Source organism: Lepidochelys kempii, chromosome 18 (assembly GCF_965140285.1).
Source record: "Lepidochelys kempii isolate rLepKem1 chromosome 18, rLepKem1.hap1, whole genome shotgun sequence".
NCBI classification, from domain to species: domain Eukaryota; kingdom Metazoa; phylum Chordata; order Testudines; family Cheloniidae; genus Lepidochelys; species Lepidochelys kempii.
The window spans coordinates 6,835,871-6,857,499 of record NC_136397.1 but is presented as its reverse complement, the minus strand read 5'-3'; the positions used below and the strand labels follow the sequence as shown (position 1 = coordinate 6,857,499).

At 49.9% G+C, this 21,629-nt stretch overlaps 1 protein-coding gene across 1 annotated transcript in view; it reads right to left on the bottom strand.

Moving 5' to 3' along the window:
* Positions 1 to 6,710: 6,710 nt before the first annotated feature.
* Positions 6,711 to 21,629, bottom strand: part of FBLIM1 (filamin binding LIM protein 1) — a 28,894-nt gene continuing 13,975 nt past the window's right edge. Inside the window, exon 7 of the mRNA XM_078849315.1 lies at positions 6,711 to 14,834. Within this exon, the coding sequence (XP_078705441.1) occupies positions 14,721 to 14,834 (114 nt within the window). The 3' untranslated portion in view covers positions 6,711 to 14,720. The remainder of the gene's footprint in view (positions 14,835 to 21,629) is intronic.

The following is a 21,629-nucleotide window of genomic DNA, read 5'->3' as shown; positions in this document are numbered from 1 at the left end:
CACTGAGGGCTGGGAGAGAGGGACCTCAAGCTGGACTCGCTATAGGAAGCCAGAGAGAAGAGGACAGGTCTGATGTGCTTGCAGTACCTCCTTACATTGCTAACGAGACATGAAAATCAAGCATCTCCAAAGCCAGGGTGTTTGTGAACACTCTCCCCACCGTGAGTGAAAGGAAAGTCACTGAGACCAAGCAATCTACCTTGAGACAGGAATTGGAATGAGGAGATTTATGGTAATGCTTTAGCTTTGACCAGGTTTAGAACATACCAGTGAGCGTAAATGCTTTGGGGCAAGGATTATCTTTGTTCTGGATTTGTACAGCATCTGGCACAACGGGGCCCTGGTTGAAGCTCGTAGGCACGAGCACAGTATGTAAATAATAATAATTCATTCTATTAAAAATATGTTCTTTGACATGGCAGCATAATTTACTGCAGCTTACACATGACTCTAATGCCGTCTAGTTACATGTTACCGCAGCTGGACTCTATAATACAATTTCAGAGCACAAATACAAGAGAAAGACCATTTGATTTTGAATTCTCCAACTGCCCCATTTGCAAGCAATGAATCCAATCAAAGTTCAGCTGGCATCCAAATAAATGTAATTTAGTGTTTGTTTCTTGAAAGGCCAGTGTCAGTAAGGAGAACATAGTAGCCTACATACCAGTATCTAATTAAACACATTATTAGTGAGAGGTAGAAAATATGCCCCAGGCTAGAGTCGGTAACAATGTTTCTACTAATTCCTGTGCTTCCCAGGGGACTGTGGTGAGGACTGCACTATAGAATTATAGAGAAATGATGAGGGATAAACTTTTAAGGCCAGGCTAATAAAAAAAGAAACACCAAACACTCATGGAATACCATTCTAGCCATAATCCGGGGCAGATGCCTAGTTGGTGTAAACCGTCAGCACTCTATTGGAGCGAAAACAGTTCACACCAGCTGGGAGCTGCCCCATGGACTTACGTACAGCCAGGTATCACCACCCTGACTCAGGTGGATGAGACTTTCTAGTGGAAGAGATCCATAGACCTCAATGAGCCCACTCAGGGAGGTGTTGGGGGGTGGCGGCGATTTCCATAACAAGGTCCCAGGAGGTGTTACCAGATTTGCCTGTTACTTTGGGGTATGCTCATTTATTAGGATTACTCTTCTGGGTGGTGGTGGTGGGGTTCTGTAATTCTGTCAATGTACAGTTTGTGTCCGAGAGGACCAGATTAATCAGCACTTCCAAGCTGTCACCCTCCTAGGCCCCAGGTTCAGCACATCCCTGTCCCCATGTTCACGTTACATTTGTTCTGGTCGTAACCGACTTGATGAGCAAACCCCACAGGATTTTTGGACGCTGCAGGGATCTTTAGCTTAGGTACAAGGAGCGTTGCTGCAGAGTGAATGAGGAGGCCAAAAAACACTCACAAGGTAGGGGAGAGAGCGAGAGAAGAAACCGGCTTAACCATGAAAATTATTTATTGCCAGGTAATTACCAAAGGGGAGCCAAACAAACAAAACAGTTATCATATTAAATCTCATAAACTTGATTATAAAAATCTAACTGATCACACAAGCCAGGGTCAGAAGGCTACACCTAGAGAGAGAGAGAGAGAGCTGGGTTCTCACCACTCCGTGAAGGTTGAATTGATCGGGGGTCCCAGGTGGTGCTGGTAGCTGAGGGTCCAGAGTGCTGGAGACAGACAGAGCCCCCAGCCCGATCAATCAGGAGAAGATGAAGTCCCAATGGAACTGATGCAGATTTTGGATCCAGGCATCAGAACACTTACTTGAGCATGGGTAACGTTTTTTGTAGGGAAAGAACAATGGTTCAAGGAAAAACACGAGATTTGTTTATGGGTAAACTGACGGCTCAAGGGAGTATACCAAAGTTGTTTTGTTCAGGCTAGACAATAGGAACTGATTATTCCTGGCTATGGGCAGTGCTACTGCCAGGGAGCTCACAATGCAATTAGGCAGCTTCAGTATTTTGGATACCAATAAAGGATTTATTACTAGAATTGGTCTGATAACTACTGAGCTGGGTGTGTGCAGGCGTGGGTTCATTAACATCTGGAGCAGAAATCCCCCATCATGCAGTGCTTCCCTGCTTCTCTGGTCCCAAAGTTCTGTGCAGTTAGAATCATAGAATCATAGAATAACAGAGTTGGAAGGGACCTCTGGAGGCCATCTAGTCCAACCCACAGCCCATAGCAGGACCAATCCCAACTAAATCATTCCAGCCAGGGCTTTCTCAAGCCTGACCTTAAAAACTTCTAAGGAAAGGGATTCCACCACCTCCCTAGGTAACGCATTCCAGTGTTTCACCACCCTCCTAGTGAAAAAGTTTTTCCTAATATCCAACCTAAACCTCCCCCACTGCAACTTGAGACCATTACTCCTTGTCCTGTCATCTGCTATCACTGAGAATAGTCTAGATCCATCCTCTTTGAATCCACCTTTTAGGTAGTTAAAAGCAGCTATCAAATCCCCCCTCATTCTTCTCTTCTGCAGACTAAACAATCCCAGTTCCCTCAGCCTCTCCTCATAACTCATGTGTTCCAGTCCCCTAATCATTTTTGTTGCCCTTCGCTGGACTCTTTCCAGTTTTTCCACATCCTTCTTGTAGTGTGGGGCCCAAAACTGGACACAGTACTCCAGATGAGGCCTCACCAATGTCGAATAGAGGGGAACGATCACGTCCCTCGATCTGCTGGCAATGCCCCTACTTATACATCCCAAAATGCCATTGGCCTTCTTGGCAACAAGGGCACACTGTTGACTCATATCCAGCTTCTCGTCCACTGTAACCCCTAGGTCCTTTTCTGCAGAACTGCTGCCGAGCCATTCGGTCCCTAGTCTGTAGCGGTGCGTTGGATTCTTCCATCCTAAGTGCAGGACTCTGCACTTGTCCTTGTTGAACCTCATCAGATTTCTTTTGGCCCAATCCTCCAATTTGTCTAGGTCCCTCTGTATCCTATCCCTACCCTCCAGTGTATCTACCACTCCTCCCAGTTTAGTGTCATCCGCAAACTTGCTGAGGGTGCAATCCACACCATTCTCCAGATCATTAATGAAGATATTGAACAAAACCGGCCCCAGGACAGACCCTTGGGGCACTCCGCTAGATACCGGTTGCCAACTAGACATGGAGGCATTAATCACTACCCATTGAGCCCAACAATCTAGCCAACTTTCTACCCACCTTGTAGTGCATCCATCCAGCCCATACTTCTTTAACTTGCTGGCAAGAATACGGTGGGAGACCGTGTCAAAAGCTTTGCTAAAGTTGAGGAATAACATGTCCACTGCTTTCCCTTCATCCACAGAACCAGTTATCTCATCATAGAAGGCAATTAGATTAGTCAGGCATGACTTTCCATTGGTGAATCCATGCTGACTGTTCCTGAATCACTTTCCTCTCATCTAAGTGCTTCAGAATTGATTCCTTGAGGACATGCTCCATGATTTTTCCGGGGACTGAGGTGAGGCTGACCGGACTGTAGTTCCCAAGATCACCCTTCTTCCCTTTTTTAAACAGGGCACTACATTAGCCTTTTTCCAATCTTCCAGGACTTCCCCCGATCGCCATGAGTTTTCAAAGATAATGGCCAATGGCTCTGCAATCACATCCGCCAATTCCTTTAGCACTCTCAGATGCAACACATCCAGCCCCATGGACTTGTGCACGTCCAGTTTTTCTAAATAGTCCCAAACCACTTCTTCCTTCACAGAGGGCTGGCCACCTCCTCCCCATGCTGTGTTGCCCAGCACAGCAGTCTGGGAGCTGACCTTGTTAGTGAAGACGGAGGCAAAAAAAGCATTGAGTACATTAGCTTTTTCCACATCCTCTGTCACTAGGTTGCCTCCCTCATTTAGTAAGGGGCCCACACTTTCCTTGGCTTTCTTCTTATTGCCAACATACCTGAAGAAACCCTTCTTGTTACTCTTAACATCCCTCGCTAGCTGGAACTCCAGGTGTGATTTAGCCTTCCTGATTCCATTCCTGCATGCCCGAGCAATATTTATATACTCATCCCTGGTCATTTGTCCAATCTTCCACTTCTTGTAAGACTCTTTTTTGTGTTTAAGATCAGCAAGGATTTCACTGTTAAGCCAAGCTGGTCGCCTGCCATATTTACTATTCTTTCTACACATCGAGATGGTTTGTCCCTGTAACCTCAATAAGGATTCTTTAAAATACATCCAGTTCTTGCCTTGGAATCTCTGTTCTCCATTCTGTCTGCTAATGGCGATGCCTCCTTGTCCCATCTTCGATGCAAATGAGGTTACTGGAGTTTCCTGAATCCTGTCACCCTTGTCCGGAGGGGTTTAGGTGAGTCTCCCACTGCCTTTTCGTTGCTCTTTGTAAGTCTGTCTTCTGATTGGCTTTGGTTCAAGCGGAGGTGAGGGGGTGCCCTTCGTGAGTCAGACAGGCTGGGTACTGCGCCCTGGTTCCCTAAGAACACAGAGCTGACAGGTAACAGAGGGTAGGTCAAGATTAAAAAGAGAACCTGCATGTGAAACAGAAACTGGAGTTGGCCCTTTTTCCTTTTTTAACTTCTTTGCCACAAAGCAGGGGCTTGGTCCTGCTGGAGCAGGGGTGGGACTAGATGCCTCCTGAGGTCCCTTCCACCCTGAGATTCTGTGATTCTATGATCTTTCAAAGCCACGTTTCTGAGGCTGCTGCCCCACCTGTTCATGCGTCTTCCTGCAAAATCCACCCAAACAAGGTTCAACAGCCCTGATATTTTTTTTTAAACAATTACAGATCAAAGTTGTCTCATGTGCTCCCTGCAAAGCTGAAAAGTCCACAGCCCTTGATGTTTTTCTTGGCAAGTCACCGCCCACATCTCAGTGAGCACCATGCCTTAAGTGACGCAAGCCTTGAACTAACTTTTGTGACTCACACTGCCCGGGCATTATCCTTTCCCTTGTGTTTTGTAACACACTCTGACCTTTTGCCCAGAGCTTTTATGTCCAGAGATGCAGGGACCCGTGCAGCGCTCAGCGTGCTCTCAGCAGCAGGGCTGGGATTGCTGGCATGGACAGGGCTCTGGGTAGCTGCTGGCATTTTCACCACTGGGCCAATTAACCCCATTCATAGTGAGTCTGAACAACACAGGGATGAAAATCCCAGGAGTCACTAATACCTTGCTCACAGTAGGGTTCTCCCGCTGCCTGGATCCTGTCAGGGCCTTCCCACAGAGCCGGAAGTCCAGGTTACCTCTCTCCTAGGTCTTCCCTTCCTTATTCCTCCCTGAGCCTGACCCACTCTCCAGGTGTAACAAGGTGGGCCTGATAGAGCTCTTGGGCTCCAGCTAACCCCATCTTGGCCAAGATGGGGTTCAGACCTGCCCATTTCACATTGTTGTATTTTCACTTTTTGCCTTGGTTTATTTTTCCAGTTACTGGTTTTCCTTTTATGTTCATGAGCGAACGGCAGCTTCTGGTGGGGAACTGCAGACAGCTCAGCTGACGCGCCTGAGCTTGCTTGCAACCGCTTGCTTGACTGTGAGCAGCTTTTAAAAGTGACTCCTCCCCCAAATCATGGCACTTACAATACGTCTGCAATGGCTGGCGACTCCGCCACTTGGGGAGGGTGGGGAGGGGAAATTTTCTCTGCAAAGCAGCAGTTAGTGTTCTCTCTGTGCCATTAGATCCCTATGGCAGGGGGGCTGTCCTTCTCTCAGCCCAGCACCATAACCTTTTTTTGGGGGGGGGGGGGACGTGGGAAGACAGGGGCCACGGGCAGAGCAAGCCTTACCACCGCTCTTGACAGATGTGTCAACCTGGCCAGAGGCAGCAATTCTGAACAGCTGAGGCATTTACGTGCAGTGGGGGTAAGGCAGCCTAGTCCCTACCTGTCCTGGCACCACGGAAGTGGCAGCTGGTCCGGCTCCTAGGTGGGGGTCCACGAGGCTCCGCACGCTGCCTCTGCCCTGAGCTCCGGCTCCGCACTCCCATTGGCTGGGAACCACGGCGAATGGGAGCTGGGGGGGCAGTACCTGCGGGCGAGAGCAGTGCGCGGAGCCTCCTGGCCGCCCTGCCTAGGAGCCGGACCTGCTGGCTGCTTCTAGGGCACAGCACGGAACAAGGACAGGCAGGGAGTTTGCCTTACCCCCACTGCACTGCTGACCAGGAGCCACCCGAGGTAAGCCCGTGCCCCAACCCCGAGCCCCAGCCCTGAGACCCTCAAAACCCAGAGCCCCCCCTGCACCCCAAACCCCTCATTGCTGGCCCCACTCTGGAACTCGCATCCCCAGCCCAGAGCCCCATACACCCTCCCACATCCCAACCCCCTGCCTCAGCCCAGAGCCCCTCCCATACTCTGAATCCCTCGGGTCCACCCCACAGTCCATAGCCCCCTCCTGCATCCCAAACCCCTCATCCCCAGATACTGCACCCCCAGCCGGAGCCGTCACCACCCCCAACCCCCTGCCCCCATCCGGAGCCCCCCTCCTGCACTCCGAACCCATCAGCCACAGCACGGAGCACCCTCCTGCACCCCAAACCTCCTCATCCACCCCAAACCGCCTCATCCCTGGCCCCACCCCAGAGCCCATACCCCCAGCCAAAGCCCTCATCACCTCCTGTATCCCAACCCACTGCCTCAGCCCAGAGCCCCCTACCGCACCCTGAACTCCTCATTTCTGGCCCCGCCCTGGAGCCCACACCCCCAGCCAGAGCCCTCCCCCCCCGTACCCCAACCCCATGAGCCAGCCTGGTGAAAATGAGCGAGGGTGGGGAGAGTGAGCAACAGAGGGAGGAGGGATGGAGTGAGGGGGCGGGCCCTCAGAGGAGGGGCGGGGCATGGGCAGGCCCTCAGAGGAGGGGCAGGGCAAGGGTGTTTGGTTTTGTGCGAGTAGAAAGTTGGCAAGCCTAGCTGCTCTGTTAAACAACTGCCACATCCCTGCCCAGCAGTGGCTGCATTCCAGGAGCGGGAGATACCTCTGTACAGCTAACAGAAGGTGTCCAGACCCTTCAGGATAAAATGCACTATTATTACGGACAAACCTGCAGAGCACAATTTACAATACCCTTTGTAGGAGTGCGTGGCTGCCTCTTCCCATCCGTCTTGGAGGAAGGCCATGCCCCCGCACTACACCCTTCTACTGGAGGCTGGGCTCCATGCCTGGGTGAACAGTCTTACCCTGAGGCAAAGGGGACAGTGGGGTTTTGTCCTGAAGAGAGACCACGGTCTAGCTGAGGTAGTTATATGGGGCCCTTTAATGGATTTGTCCTCCTAACAGCTCTGGCTCTTCGTGCCACTGTCCAGGTGAGGAACGGAGATGCTTAGGGTACGGCTACACTGCAACAGAACACCCGCCGCTGACCGGTGCCAGCTGATGGGGGCTCACAGGGCTGCAGAGCTGCAAAATTGCAGTGTAGATGTTCAGGCCCAAGTCCTGGCTCTGGGACCCTCCCCTCTCATGGCTCCAGCCCAAGCCAGAACATCTACACTGGAACTTTATAAATCCCCTCCTCCCTGCACAAGCCCAAGTCAGCAGACATGGGCCAGATGCAGGTGTTTATTGCAGTGTAGACCTACCCAGAGAGGCTAAGTGGCTGGCTCAAGGGCACAAAGAAGCCTGTGATGGAACAAGGCCATGAATGCAGGTCTTTAAAACCCCAGGCTAGCACCCTAACCACTTGGCCAGCAGGATTCTGGTTTTTGGCTGAAACCAAAGCCAAACACTAACTTAACAACCCTTGTACATTTTAAAGAATCACTGTAAAAAATCCAAACCGTGAATAAATAAGTAAATAAAAATCAAATAAAGAGAGAGGGCTTTTTCCATCGTCCATAAAAGCTGTATAAATCCCTGTCAGTTCTCGCCATACTTCCTGGTTGTGCATCAGAACAGTGTTGTCAGATGGCTTCTTTCTTTTTCGGTTTGGTTCCAGTGTGGAAACAGAGGAAGCGCACACTAAAAGTGACTGTTTAACCTTCAGTTTTATTTCATTGCTAATTAAAGAATCAATTTCTCCTCTAGTTTATGTCATCATGGTTAAAATAAACCTCCTAAGCCCGCCCCCTCCCCCCAACTACGCCTTTTTCTAGGAAGTTACAAGGAATGCAAGTGGCCAAGTAAACAATGAAAATAACTAAAAACAGAAAGCTAAATCCAGGATCCCTAGTTAGTGCTTGGTTAGAGCTGTGAATGCTGCTTCTTTTATCTTTGTAATTAGAGGGTGGAGCAGATGGTGGAGACTTGGTTTAAAGGGATGTGTCCATTTTAAAAACCCGCTGTCCTGCGTGTTGCCGGGCGACTCCTGAGTAGGGTAATGTTTGTTCAAATGGAGCACGGAAGGAGGAAACCAGTTCTTCAGAAAATGGCCATAAGTTAGAACAAGGTTTGCTCAGTACTTGTTCTCTGTATGAACTATAACAAAGTCAAGCTTAGTAAACTTCAAAAAAGGACTGGCCATTTATAGGGGGACCAAGCATATCCAGAGTTATCACAATGAACCTTGGACGGCATATTCAACTTCATGCTTCAGGGTTTAAGCCAATCTCTGTTAGATTAGGATGAGAGCAGTGGCGTGGCTACTGCAGGGGTTTGCGCCTTCCTCTGACATATCTGGCAATGGTCACTGTGAGAGCCAGGATACTGGAATAGACAGACCTTGGGTTTGATCCAGTCTGGTGACTCCTGTTCCTAGAGATGATAGATGCTGCCAAAAACGTCAGCTGTAAAGTGCTACCAAATATTACTATCGTGGACAGCATGTGGCAAACTGTGGCTGAATACATACAACCCTCCTGATGTACGTATTCAACTGCAGTATCGAACCCAGGACCTTCAGCGCAAGCGCATGCATACATGCACACACAACCGAGGCAAAATAGCCACCAGCTTATGGCTGCAGATGCTTCCCTCCCAGATTGCCAGGGTTGTTACCAGGAAAGCAGGGGCTGGTTCGAGGTAGCCCAGCAGGCTTAAGGCAGGGGACTATATAGAGACAACTATAGCTCAGGGAAATGGCCTCCGTTTTTCATAACTCTAGCCTAATGTGCTGTGCAGAAAAAGGCATTAGACCTTCCTTCCTGGTTCTGACACGCTGCTCTCACTCTCCTGGAGGCCCAACACTACCACGTCAGCGGAGGCTACACGTTATCTCCCTTTTGTACAGAGTAAATACCGGGGATCCCTTCATTCCCAAAGAAAAGTGTGCTCCAGTCTTCCACTGACCTTTGGTTCCAGCACTTGCTGTTCCCCAGCCCCAGCTAGCCCTGGTCTGACACTGCTCATCCTGCTCCAGCTGCCCTGGATATAGCCAGGATGCTGTTCTGGAGGTGGAATGTGTCCAACCAGTAACCCTGTCATTGCCTTTCAGGATCTACAGGACAGTGCTGAGATGCCCTCCTCTCAGCACAGGCTAAGGGTCTGTCAGGTGGCATCTGAATGGTGGGAGACTTAGACTGACGCTGGCTTTGTACAAAGCCCCTTTCACTCCTACATAACGCAGCCTTCTTTGCATTAGCCGCTTGTCACCCTGCTTATCTTCCAGCCCCGAGGCTGCACCAAACTCTGCTAACACAGCGCTTGAAAGGGCCATGTCAGATGCAAAGGAGTATACTGGCCCTTCAAGAGTAGAGGGGCCCAGAAGACCCTGTTCCAGGGAGCTGGGATGAACAAAGGCCCAGGAGAAGCAAAAGAGAGGAAGTGAACCTGGGGAATTAGAAGTTGGGGAAAACCCACAGAACACTGCTCCTTTACCAGCCCAGCCTCAAGCCCCCTAGTTAGCGGGGGGCAGCCGATCAGGAGGAGGACAGCAAATAGATTGTGTTCTCCCTCAGAACAGGTCAGATGCTGGTGAGAGAAGGAAGCCAGAGCCCGACAGCTAAGCTCCAGGAGACAGCTGAGAAGCACCCCTGTGAAGCACAGGCTGTGGCAACGGAAGAGCTTTGCATGGCTGGCAGAAGAGCCAGACCAAAGGGAAAACAGGACACCGCACACGGCCAGCACAGCTCGGGCCAGCTCCCCCCACAGGCCCGTGCGGGGCCGGCCCGAGCCACTCTCCCGAGTCCTCCCTCTTGGGTGGGGCTGGGGTTGCTGCTCACCCTGCCCCCCGCACAGTCCTGTGCCCCGCTAGGGAGTACACCCTGCTTTTTTTTGCGAAACGGGACAAATGCCCAGTTTTGCCAAAAAAGTCGGGGCTGCTGGGACAGGGCTTGAAAAAGGGCCTGTCCCAGCCAAAGCGGGTTGTATGGTCGGTCACCAGAGCCAGATCTCAGTATGAACCTTTGGGCTGCAGTGATGGACTTCACTGGGGGGCCTGCTGGGCACTAAACCAGCCTCCCGCAGCGGGCGGCAGAACTTACAAGAAAGGCAGCGGGGACTCTGACGGGGGAGGCTACTGCAAAGGGAACTGTGGCCACGAGGGACAGCCCAGGTCGAAGAAGCCTCCTTCTGCTGACGTTGCTGATGAGGGACAGAATGGCAGGAATACCTACAGGACTTCCAGCAGGGACTCCAACCCGTAGCCTGGACATGTTAAGCTGTAGCATTTACCTTTGAGCCCGAGAGCAGAAGTTGGAAATGAACTTTACCTGCTAAAACCATAGGGCAGCTGGTAAGAAAGTCCATTGCCAGAAGCATGGGATGTCTGCCACTCGCATACAGAGCAGCTGCTCACATTCTGGAGTCATTTCCTTGCTGCCTGCCTTCCCAACAAGAGTCACGTGTATGAAGGAGATGGAGGAGGTGCACAGATGCAGCTGGGATGGTGGTAGGTTTTTTTAAAATTATGTTTCAAGAGGAAACTACTTTCCCTGGGATCATTTCAGCAGGGAACATGCTTTTTTTTTTTAAACAAATCCATTCGAAGCAAACCATCGGGCTTCTTACCTCTTTTTCTGAAATGAGCCGCTGCTTGTTGTGACTGGGGAAAGGCAGCTGGGAGGTCACCGTTTGTCCGGAGGAAGAAAGGATTCCTTTTTCAGTGTAGCTTGTTCTTCTCTGCAGTCCTGTCTACATAGCAAAACCATACCACATTGGGGGGAAGGGGAGACTCTGTTAGAACGCTCCAAGGCCCTCACAGCTCTGAGACACGGTTTGACCTTGTCTGTGGCCCTGACCCCAACCCATTTTAATGGTGTTACCAAATCATACGACCTGCCTGTAAGATTCAAGGCAGAAAATTTGGTAACACAGGAACCTACAAAAAGCAAGACAACGGCCTGTCAGGCTGAACAACGTTGTCTGTTTCCTTGTGCTCCCCTGTCCGTCCCTGTTATTTCTTAGGCCTTCTCCTCACTGAGAAGAGAAGGGGTCACCCAACAACATTAGTTCTCTCATGATTAAGCACCTATTGGAACCAAGGCTCTGGAGCTTTTAAGCACACTTCAGCTAGGCCAGACACGGAGTGTTGTCCTCCCCTAGCTTCATCGTGGGAAAAGCTCACCAGGGCCTTGTCTCCACTAGCTAGGGGGCATTATCTCGCTGGCAGTGATGACAGAGCCTCATGCTTAGATTGTCAGCTCTTCGGGGCCAGGACCATCTTGTTCAGTGTCTATACAGTGCCCAGCACAATGGGATTCTGGTCCATGACCGGCGCCCTTGGTGCACCACAGTACAAATACTAACCAGTATCAACAGTTGGTCTAATCTGCAAAGATCATCCACGGCTGTAGCTGGGCCCTCCAACACCGATGCAGCGTACACAGCATCTCTGCCACCATTTCAGATGCTGTGACCCGAATCAGAGCTGCTCCTGTTGATGAGAACAGGGCTCGGGCAGTCCTGCCCTGACTACTGCGGGCATGGATTCCAGAGAGGGAGTGTCTATAGCACAGTAAGGCTAGCACCTTTCTTAAAAAGGGAGAAAAACGGCTACCTGCACCGGCACTGGAATGCCTATAAAACTGTAGAATACAGGTGACCACTGTTTAAACCCTGGTTCCAATCCTGGTATAGACAGGACTTTGGTGCTAATACACTGAGAAAGTACCTAAACCACCGCCCCACTCCCCACTAGCAAAAGAAAGGAAAGAGCGTCGTCCAGGGTCCGAGTGCTCTGGAGCTGCTGGCAGAAGCTCCATCAGTTCCAAATTCTCACTTATTCCTTTTGAACTGTAAAAGCTTGTTGACATAGGGACGCTCAGGAAAGGTAGTCCAAAAAAGTGAATTAAGATAAACTGAATTCAGGTCCCTTTAATTCTGAAAAGAGCATCCACAGGGTTTTAATGTGGGTTTAACTAATCCCCTTCAAATTCACACCTTTTGTTAATTCGGATTAATTTTCATGAGTGTCCCCAGAAGAAGCCCTAAATTTAATCAGTTTTCAAAAATAATGCCCCAGGGAAACGAGCATGTACAATTGTTTTCAGTGAGCGGAGACTTTCCCTGCCAATAATTTACAGTTCTTTTGTGGGGCTTCCCCAAACGCCAAAGAACTCCACAGCCATTTCGCTCAGGGAGCACTCCACTGCCTATCAAAGCAGCTTAATTTTACAGTGTCACTGCTACTTATGGAAAGTGATCATTACAACCAAGGTCCCAAGCTCTTTTCTCTTGAGGAGTGTTGACAAGGACAGGAGAGACGGCGCCACTGAACGGAACCAGCTAATGGTCCTGCCTAGAATGCTGGATTCTCTTGGCAACAAGTGTGGTCTCCTGGCCTCTCTGTTTAGCCTGAAGCACAAAGCCAAGGGAACCCCATGGGAATGAGGAAGGGCTCTTAAAGAGGCCATGCACAGCACTGCTAAGATTCTTCCTTTCATTTAAGTATCTTTTCATATAGCCCCTACTGCTCCCCCTCCGTGACGTGCCACTGGTTAAAATCCCGCCACGAAAGGAGAGGAGAGGCTGGTGGAGTTCCATCTCTCACCAGCTGTTCTTGAGTAGCTAGTGCTCAAAATACCCACCGAAGAGCAAACTGTGTGCCTTTGGCAGCGTAACGTGGGACATCGGAGGTAATTTTCCAGGGTGAGGATACCCCCCCAAAGATGGTACATTTCCTGTCCCACCCATTTCAAATGCCACTCATTTAACGTTGTGCTATATGGATCCATACACTCATGGCAGCACCCACCAACAATCGCCATCCCCAAGCTCTTATCTAGCGCTTTTCATCAGTAGAACTCAAAGCGCTTTACACAGGAGATCAGTCTCATTATCCCCATTTCACAGATGGGGAAACTGAGGAACAAAAAGGCAAAGTTACCCAGCAGGCAAGGGACAGTTCAAACGAGATCCCAGCTCTCCTGATGCCCAGCCCAGTCCAGTGCACTACCCACTAGGACACACATCCATCAGGCTTACCAGGACCTTTTTGGCCTAGTGGTACTGCTCTCTTCTTTGACTACAGTTGAGAATGGCGTTTTGATTTAAATAGGGAAACAAATGAGCTGCTCCCCTCTGAGAGCACCCCCATTCCCACAAGCCAGAGGGTTTATCCCAGGCGAGGGGAAAGGGATGTTAAAATACTGGCAGCCCATCAGCTGCTCTCTCTTAGTTGGCGATCTTGTATCTGGCATCATTTCATGATGCTAGCAAGAAAGACGCGTGATTGGCCAGTGGCAGATGAGAGAGAATCCAGCGTCTTGGCTTGTTTTATGGGAAGCTGGTGGGGCTGTGTATTTGTCAACTCCTTAAACAACGCTGAATTCTTTCCACTCCCAGCCCCCAGGTTGTGTCATGACTCACAGTCCGTGTCCATTCACCGCAGAGATGAAACTGCACATCCAGTAATCCCAGGAGTCAATTCCAGAACCATGGCTCCGGCAATTCTATGTGCACAGAGCCAGCGGGTCGTCCAGCGCAGATCTGCAGGCAGCTGCATCTGATATCTGTCACTGAGTCACTGCAGCATTTCAGGAGACACAATCTTAATTAGGGGCTGATCCTGCAGCCTTCGCTCCCTCAAGTTAAGACCTGAAGGATCAGGCCTCAGGTTGTCGCTGGTACAGTGTCATTTTCAGAATGCATAGTGGTGTTCAGCTGCTGCTGTACAAACCTCTTTGGCACACTGCTGGGTCATAATTCACAGCACTATCGCAGGATGCAGTAAAGCAGAAAACTGTGTGTATATATATTTGACCTGGCTCTGTGGGTAAAAGTCACTCACGGGCAGGAGATCAGTAAAAACTTATGCACCACTTAGGTCTTACGTTAGCCCTATTTTGAGGGTGCACCGGGGTGGCCTTCAGGCGGTTTTAGCATCGCTGTCCCACTGTGCGTGCCCTGTTCCCTGCCGTGCTCCCGGAGCTGATAGATAGCACAGTGCTCTCCCCCAGCCCCTCTGCTGTTTAGTAAGATCCTCCCGCCAGCAGGGGCGTTATTTACACGGTGAGGAGACAGAGCCCTACCTGCTCTGAAACTTTATTTTAATCTATCTCCCTTGTCCCATCAGCAGCTGCTGGTTTGGTGGGGTGTCCCCCTCATCCCATGCACTGAGCCATTTGGGGGCAGAGGAAGCCAGCTGGCGGAGCCTTGGAAGATAAGCAGAGCCAGTCTGGAGGGAAAGAGAAGAAGAAAGTTCCACTGCCACCTCTCAGGGCTGGTCGCATGGCCGATTAGGAAGCATGCGTGGTAGGACCTTGCTGCTGAAGCTCAGAGCTACTAATATAATCCTACCATAAGAGACACAGTCAGGACAGAAAGTTGGACATTTATGAATGCAGAGGATAAGAACACTGATGCCGTAGTAGAGAGATTTGGCTCATCTCAGCCATGTGACTGCATCCACAGTTTCCTGGGGAAGCCCGCCGGGCTCTCTTAGCAGAACGATTCATTCTTCTGTTTGATGTGACAGGGCTTGCAGAGGATGTGGCTGTCCAAGGGGTAGCAGCCGTTCTCTGCTGGCTCGGTGGACAGGGGAATCCTGCAGTTCTGTGAGGTAGAAAGCATGTCAATCGAAAGTCAGTCAAAAACTCAGTCATTTCTAAAGCCCCAAAGCATCACAGGAATTTCTTTCTGATGCTGGCAACAGGCTACTTCAGTTTTGTCACTTTCATTCACTTGGAACTCCATGAGCGAGCCCCATTGCTTCCAATACACATAGTGCTCCAAGCACCTTCTCCTGCGGACTAGCTATCTCATCCCCCACGTCTGTCAGCTTCATCAGCCTGCTGCATCCTCGTCATGACACCCAGACTGTCAGGCCAATGAGATTCTGCCTGGGCATGAGAATCTGGGCCCAAAACCCCTCCTGCACTGGAGGAATTCAATTAAATCCCGTGGCAGTGAGGCCACAGTGAGGAGGCAACAGATGTGCTGGTCTTGGAACACACCACCGCCCGGGGCGCACTCCACGCGCCCAGCCGGGCACCCGCCACCGCCCGGGGCGCACTCCACGCGCCCAGCCGGGCACCCGCCACCGCCCGGGGCGCACTCCATGCGCCCAGCCGGGCACCCGCCACCGCCCGGGGCGCACTCCACGCGCCCAGCCGGGCACCCGCCACCGCCCGGGGCGCACTCCACCACTAACAGTCACTGAGGAGGGCATAGTCCTTTGGGGGATACAGTTTTTAGAGGAACGTGCCACAAACAGAGAGAGTAGGGTAAGTACGGTAGGCAGTTGGACACTGTAGGCCTGATTCTGATCTCACACTTGTGTAACTCCATTGAGTTCAGGGGAGTTACTCCTGCCTCCTTTATCCCAGCGGAGGTGAGAGAGAGGAGAAGCCATTCCCTGCGTCAGCAGGGCTGCTCACAGAAGGGGACTCAGTAACTAACTCACTGGTTGGATAACAATGAAAGACTCTGGAACGAAGACCAGGAATCCCCCAGCAACCTGAGGAAAGAGATTGTCGGCCTGGGTAGAGACCGTTGAATCGTGGAAGTCAACGAATGGCTACGCAGGTGGTGTCGGAGAGAAGGCTTTGGATTCTTTGACCATGGGATGGTGTTCCAAGGAGTGCTAGGCAGAGACGGGCTCCACCTAACGAAGAGAGGGAAGAGCATCTTCGCAAGCAGGCTGGCTAACCTAGTGAGGAGGGCTTTAAACTAGGTTCACCGGGGGAAGGAGACCAAAGCCCTGAGGTAAGTGGGCAAGTGGGATACCGGGAAGAGGCACGAGCAGGAGCGCGTGAGAGGGGAGGGCTCCTGCCTCATACTGAGAAAGAGAGGGGATCAGCAGGTTACCTTAAGTGCCTATATACAAATGCACAAAGCCTGGGAAACAAGCAGGGAGAACTGGAAGTCCTGGCACAGTCAAGGAATTATGATGTGATTGGAATAACAGAGACTTAGTGGGATAACTCACATGATTGGAGTACTGTCATGGATGGTTATAAGCTGTTCAGGAAGGATAGGAAGGGCAGAAAAGGTGGGGGAGTTGCACTGTATGTAAGAGAGCAGTATGACTGCTCAGAGCTCAAGTATGAAACTGCAGAAAAACCTGAGAGTCTCTGGATTAAGTTTAAGTGTGAGCAACAAGGGTGATGTCGTGGTGGGAGTCTACTATAGACCACCGGACCAGGGGGATGAGGTGGACGAGGCTTTCTTCCGGCAACTCACAGAAGTTACTAGATCGCAGGCCCTGGTTCTCATGGGAGACTTCAATCACCCTGATATCTGCTGGGAGAGCAATACAGCGGTGCACAGGCAATCCAGGAAGATTTTGGAAAATGTAGGGGACAATTTCCTGGTGCAAGTGCTGGAGGAACCAACTAGGGTCGGAGCTCTTCTTGACCTGCTGCTCACAAACCGGGAAGAATTAGTAGGGGAAGCAAAAGTGGATGGGAACCTGGGAGGCAGTGACCGTGAAATGGTCGAGTTCAGGATCCTAACACAAGGAAGAAAGGAGAGCAGCAGAATACAGACCCTGGACTTCAGAAAAGCAGACTTTGACTCCCTCAGGGAACTGATGGGCAAGATCCCCTGGGAGAATAACATGAGGAGGAAAGGAGTCTAGGAGAGCTTGCTGTATTTTAAAGAATCCTTATTGAGGTTACAGGGACAAACCATCCCGATGTGTAGAAAGAATAGTAAATATGACAGGCGACCAGCTTGGCTTAACGGTGGAATCCTTGCTGCTCTTAAATACAAAAAAGAAGCTTACAACAAGTGGAAAATTGGACAAATGATCAGAGATGAGTATAAAAATATTGCTCGGGCTTGCAGGAGTGAAATCAGGAAGGCCAAATCACACCCAGAGTTGCAGCTAGCAAGAGATGTTAAGAGTAACAAGAAGGGTTTCTTCAGAAAAAGCAGCATCACTTGCCCCATAATCTCAGCCGTGCAGAACACAATGCCATCCACAGCCTCAGAAACAACTCTGACATCATAATCAAAAAGGCTGACAAAGGAGGTGCTGTTGTCATCATGAATAGGTCGGAATATGAACAAGAGGCTGCTCGGCAGCTCTCCAACACGAGTTTCTACAAGCCATTACCCTATGATCCCACTGAGAGTTACCAAAAGCAACTACAGCATTTGCTCAAGAAACTTCCTGAAAAAGCACAAGATCAAATCCGCACAGACACACCCTTGGAACCCGGACCTGGGATATTCTATCTACTACCCAAGATCCATAAACCTGGAAATCCTGGGCGCCCCATCATCTCAGGCATTGGCACCCTGACAGCAGGATTGTCTGGCTATGTAGACTCCCTCCTCAGGCCCTACGCTACCAGCACTCCCAGCTACCTTCGAGACACCACTGACTTCCTAAGGAAACTTCAATCCATTGGTGATCTTCCTGATAACACCATCCTGGCCACTATGGATGTAGAAGCCCTCTACACCAACATTCCACACAAAGATGGACTACAAGCCGTCAGGAACACTATCCCCGATAATGTCACGGCTAACCTGGTGGCTGAACTTTGTGACTTTGTCCTTACCCATAACTATTTCACATTTGGGGACAATGTATACCTTCAGATCAGCGGCACTGCTATGGGTACCCGCATGGCCCCACAGTATGCCAACATTTTTATGGCTGATTTAGAACAACGCTTCCTCAGCTCTCGTCCCCTAAAGCCCCTACTCTACTTGCGCTATATTGATGACATCTTCATCATCTGGACCCATGGAAAAGAAGCCCTTGAGGAATTCCACCATGATTTCAACAATTTCCATCCCACCACCAACCTCAGCCTGGTCCAGTCCACACAAGAAATCCACTTCCTGGACACTACAGTGCTAATAAACAATGGTCACATAAACACCACCCTATACCGGAAACCTACTGACCGCTATTCCTACCTGCATGCCTCCAGCTTTCACCCTGACCACACCACACGATCCATCGTCTACAGCCAAGCTCTGCGATACAACCGCATTTGCTCCAACCCCTCAGACAGAGACAAACACCTACAAGATCTCTGTCAAGCTTTCTTACAACTACAATACCCACCTGCAGAAGTAAAGAAACAGATTGATAGAGCCAGAAGAGTTCCCAGAAGTTACCTACTACAGGACAGGCCTAACAAAGAAAATAACAGAACGCCACTAGCCGTCACCTTCAGCCCCCAACTAAAACCCCTCCAACGCATTATTAAGGATCTACAACCTATCCTAAAGGATGACCCAACACTCTCACAAATCTTGGGAGACAGGCCAGTCCTTGCCTACAGACAGCCCCGCAACCTGAAGCAAATACTCACCAACAACCACATACCACACAACAGAACCACTAACCCAGGAACTTATCCTTGCAACAAAGCCCGTTGCCAATTGTGCCCACATATCTATTCAGGGGACACCATCACAGGGCCTAATAACATCAGCCACACTATCAGAGGCTCGTATACCTGCACATCCACCAATGTGATATATGCCATCATGTGCCAGCAATGCCCCTCTGCCATGTACATTGGTCAAACTGGACAGTCTCTACGTAAAAGAATAAATGGACACAAATCAGATGTCAAGAATTATAACATTCATAAACCAGTCGGAGAACACTTCAATCTCTCTGGTCACGCAATCACAGACATGAAGGTCGCTATCTTAAAACAAAAAAACTTCAAATCCAGACTCCAGCGAGAAACTGCTGAATTGGAATTCATTTGCAAATTGGATACTATTAATTTAGGCTTAAATAGAGACTGGGAGTGGCTAAGTCATTATGCAAGGTAGCCTATTTCCTCTTGTTTTTTCCTACCCCCGCCCCCCCCAGATGTTCTGGTTTAACTTGGATTTAAACTTGGAGAGTGGTCAGTTTGGATGAGCTATTACCAGCAGGAGAGTGAGTTTGTGTGTGTATGGGGGTGGGGGGGATGTGAGAAAACCTGGATTTGTGCTGGAAATGGCCCACCTTAATTATGCACATTGTAGGGAGAATGGTCACTTTGGATGAGCTATTACCAGCAGGATAGTGAGTTTGTGTGTGTGGTTTTTGGGAGGGGGGTGAGGGGGTGAGAGAACCTGGATTTGTGCAGGAAATGGCCCAACTTTATTATCATGCACATTGTGTAAAGAGTTGTCACTTTGGATGGGCTATCACCAGCAGGAGAGTGAATTTGTGTGGGGGGGTGGAGGGTGAGAAAACCTGGATTTGTGCTGGAAATGGCCCACCTGAAGATCACTTTAGATAAGCTATTACCAGCTGGACAGTGGGGTGGAAGGAGGTATTTTTTCATATTTTCTGTGTATATATAAAGTCTGCTACAGTTTCCACGGCATGCATCCGATGAAGTGAGCTGTAGCTCACGAAAGCTCATGCTCAAATAAATTGGTTAGTCTCTAAGGTGCCACAAGTACTCCTTTTCTTTTTGCGAATACAGACTAACACGGCTGTTACTCAAACAATTCTTCAGGTAGGTTAGCAACAAGAAGAAAGTCAAGGAAAGTGTGGGCCCCTTACTGAATGAGGGAGGCAACCTAGTGACAGAGGATGTGGAAAAAGCTAATGTACTCAATGCTTTTTTTGCCTCTGTCTTCACGAACAAGGTCAGCTCCCAGACTACTGCACTGGGCAGCACAGCATGGGGAGGAGGTGACCAGCCCTCTGTGGAGAAAGAAGTGGTTCGGGACTATTTAGAAAAGCTGGACGAGCACAAGTCCATGGGGCTGGATGCATTGCATCCAAGAGTGCTAAAGGAGTTGGCGGATGTGATTGCAGAGCCATTGGCCATTATCTTTGAAAACTCATGGTGATCGGGGGAGGTCCCAGATGACTGGAAAAAGGCTAATGTAGTGCTCATCTTCAAAAAAGGGAAGGAGGAGGATCCTGGGAACTACAGGCCAGTCAGCCTCACCTCAGTCCCTGGAAAAATCATGGAGCAGGTCCTCAAAGAATCAATCCTGAAGCACTTGCATGAGAGGAAAGTGATCAGGAACAGTCAGCATGGATTCACCAAAGGCAAGGCATGCCTGACTAATCTAATTGCCTTCTATGACGAGATAACTGGCTCTGTGGATGAGGGGAAAGCAGTGGACGTGTTGTTCCTTGACTTTAGCAAAGCTTTTGACACGGTCTCCCACAGTATTCTTGCCAGCAAGTTAAAGAAGTATGGGCTGGCTGAATGGACTATAAGGTGGATAGAAAGCTGGCTAGATTGTCGGGCTCAACGAGTAGTGATCAATGGCTCCATGTCTAGTTGGCAGCCGGTATCAAGTGGAGTGCCCCAGAGGTCGGTCCTGGGGCCGGTTTTGTTCAATATCTTCATAAATGATCTGGAGGATGGTGTGGATTGCACCCTCAGCAAGTTTGCAGATGACACTAAACTGGGAGGAGTGGTAGATACGCTGGAGGGTAGGGATAGGATACAGAGGGACCTAAACAAATTGGAGGATTGGGCCTAAAGAAATCTGATGAGGTTCAACAAGGACAAGTGCAGAGTCCTGCACTTAGGACAGAAGAATCCAATGCACAACTACAGACTAGGGACTGAATGGCTCGGTAGCAGTTCTGCAGAAAAGGACCTAGGGCTTACAGTGGACGAGAAATTTGATACGAGTCAACAGTGTGCCCTTGTTGCCAAGAAGGCCAATTGCATTTTGGGATGTATAAGTAGGGGCATTGCCAGCAGATCGAGGGACGTGATCGTTCCCCTCTATTCGACACTGATGAGGCCTCATCTGGAGTACTGTGTCCAGTTTCGGGCCCCACACTACAAGAAGGATGTGGAAAAATTGGAAAGAGTCCAGCGGAGGGCATCAAAAATGATTAGGGGACTGGAACACATGAGTTATGAGGAGAGGCTGAGGGAACTGGGGATGTTTAGTCTTCAGAAGAGAAGAATGAGGGGGGATTTGATAGCTGCTTTCAACTACCTGAAAGGGGGTTCCAAAGAGGATGGCTCTAGACTGCTCTCAGTGGTAGCAGATGACAGGACAAGGAGTAATGGTCTCAAGTTGCAGTGGGGGAGGTTTAGGCTGGATATTAGGAAAAACTTTTTCACTATGAGAGTGGTGAAACACTGGAATGCGTTACCTAGGGAGGTGGTGGAATCTCCTTCCCTAGACATTTTTAAGGTCAGGCTTGACAAAGCCCTGGCTGGGATGATTTAGTCGGGGATCGGTCCTGCTTTGAGCAGGGGGTTGGACTAGATGACCTCCTGAGGTCCCTTCCAACCCTGATATTCTAGGATTCTATGAACCATTCTAGAGCTCTGTATCTGCCACAGGGGATTGCTACTGAGATTACAACTTCCCAGGAAATAGATCCCCTGATCCTGTCTGTACAGTCCCACCCATCTGTGGATCTTTACACTCAGGGAACGTAAAAGCATC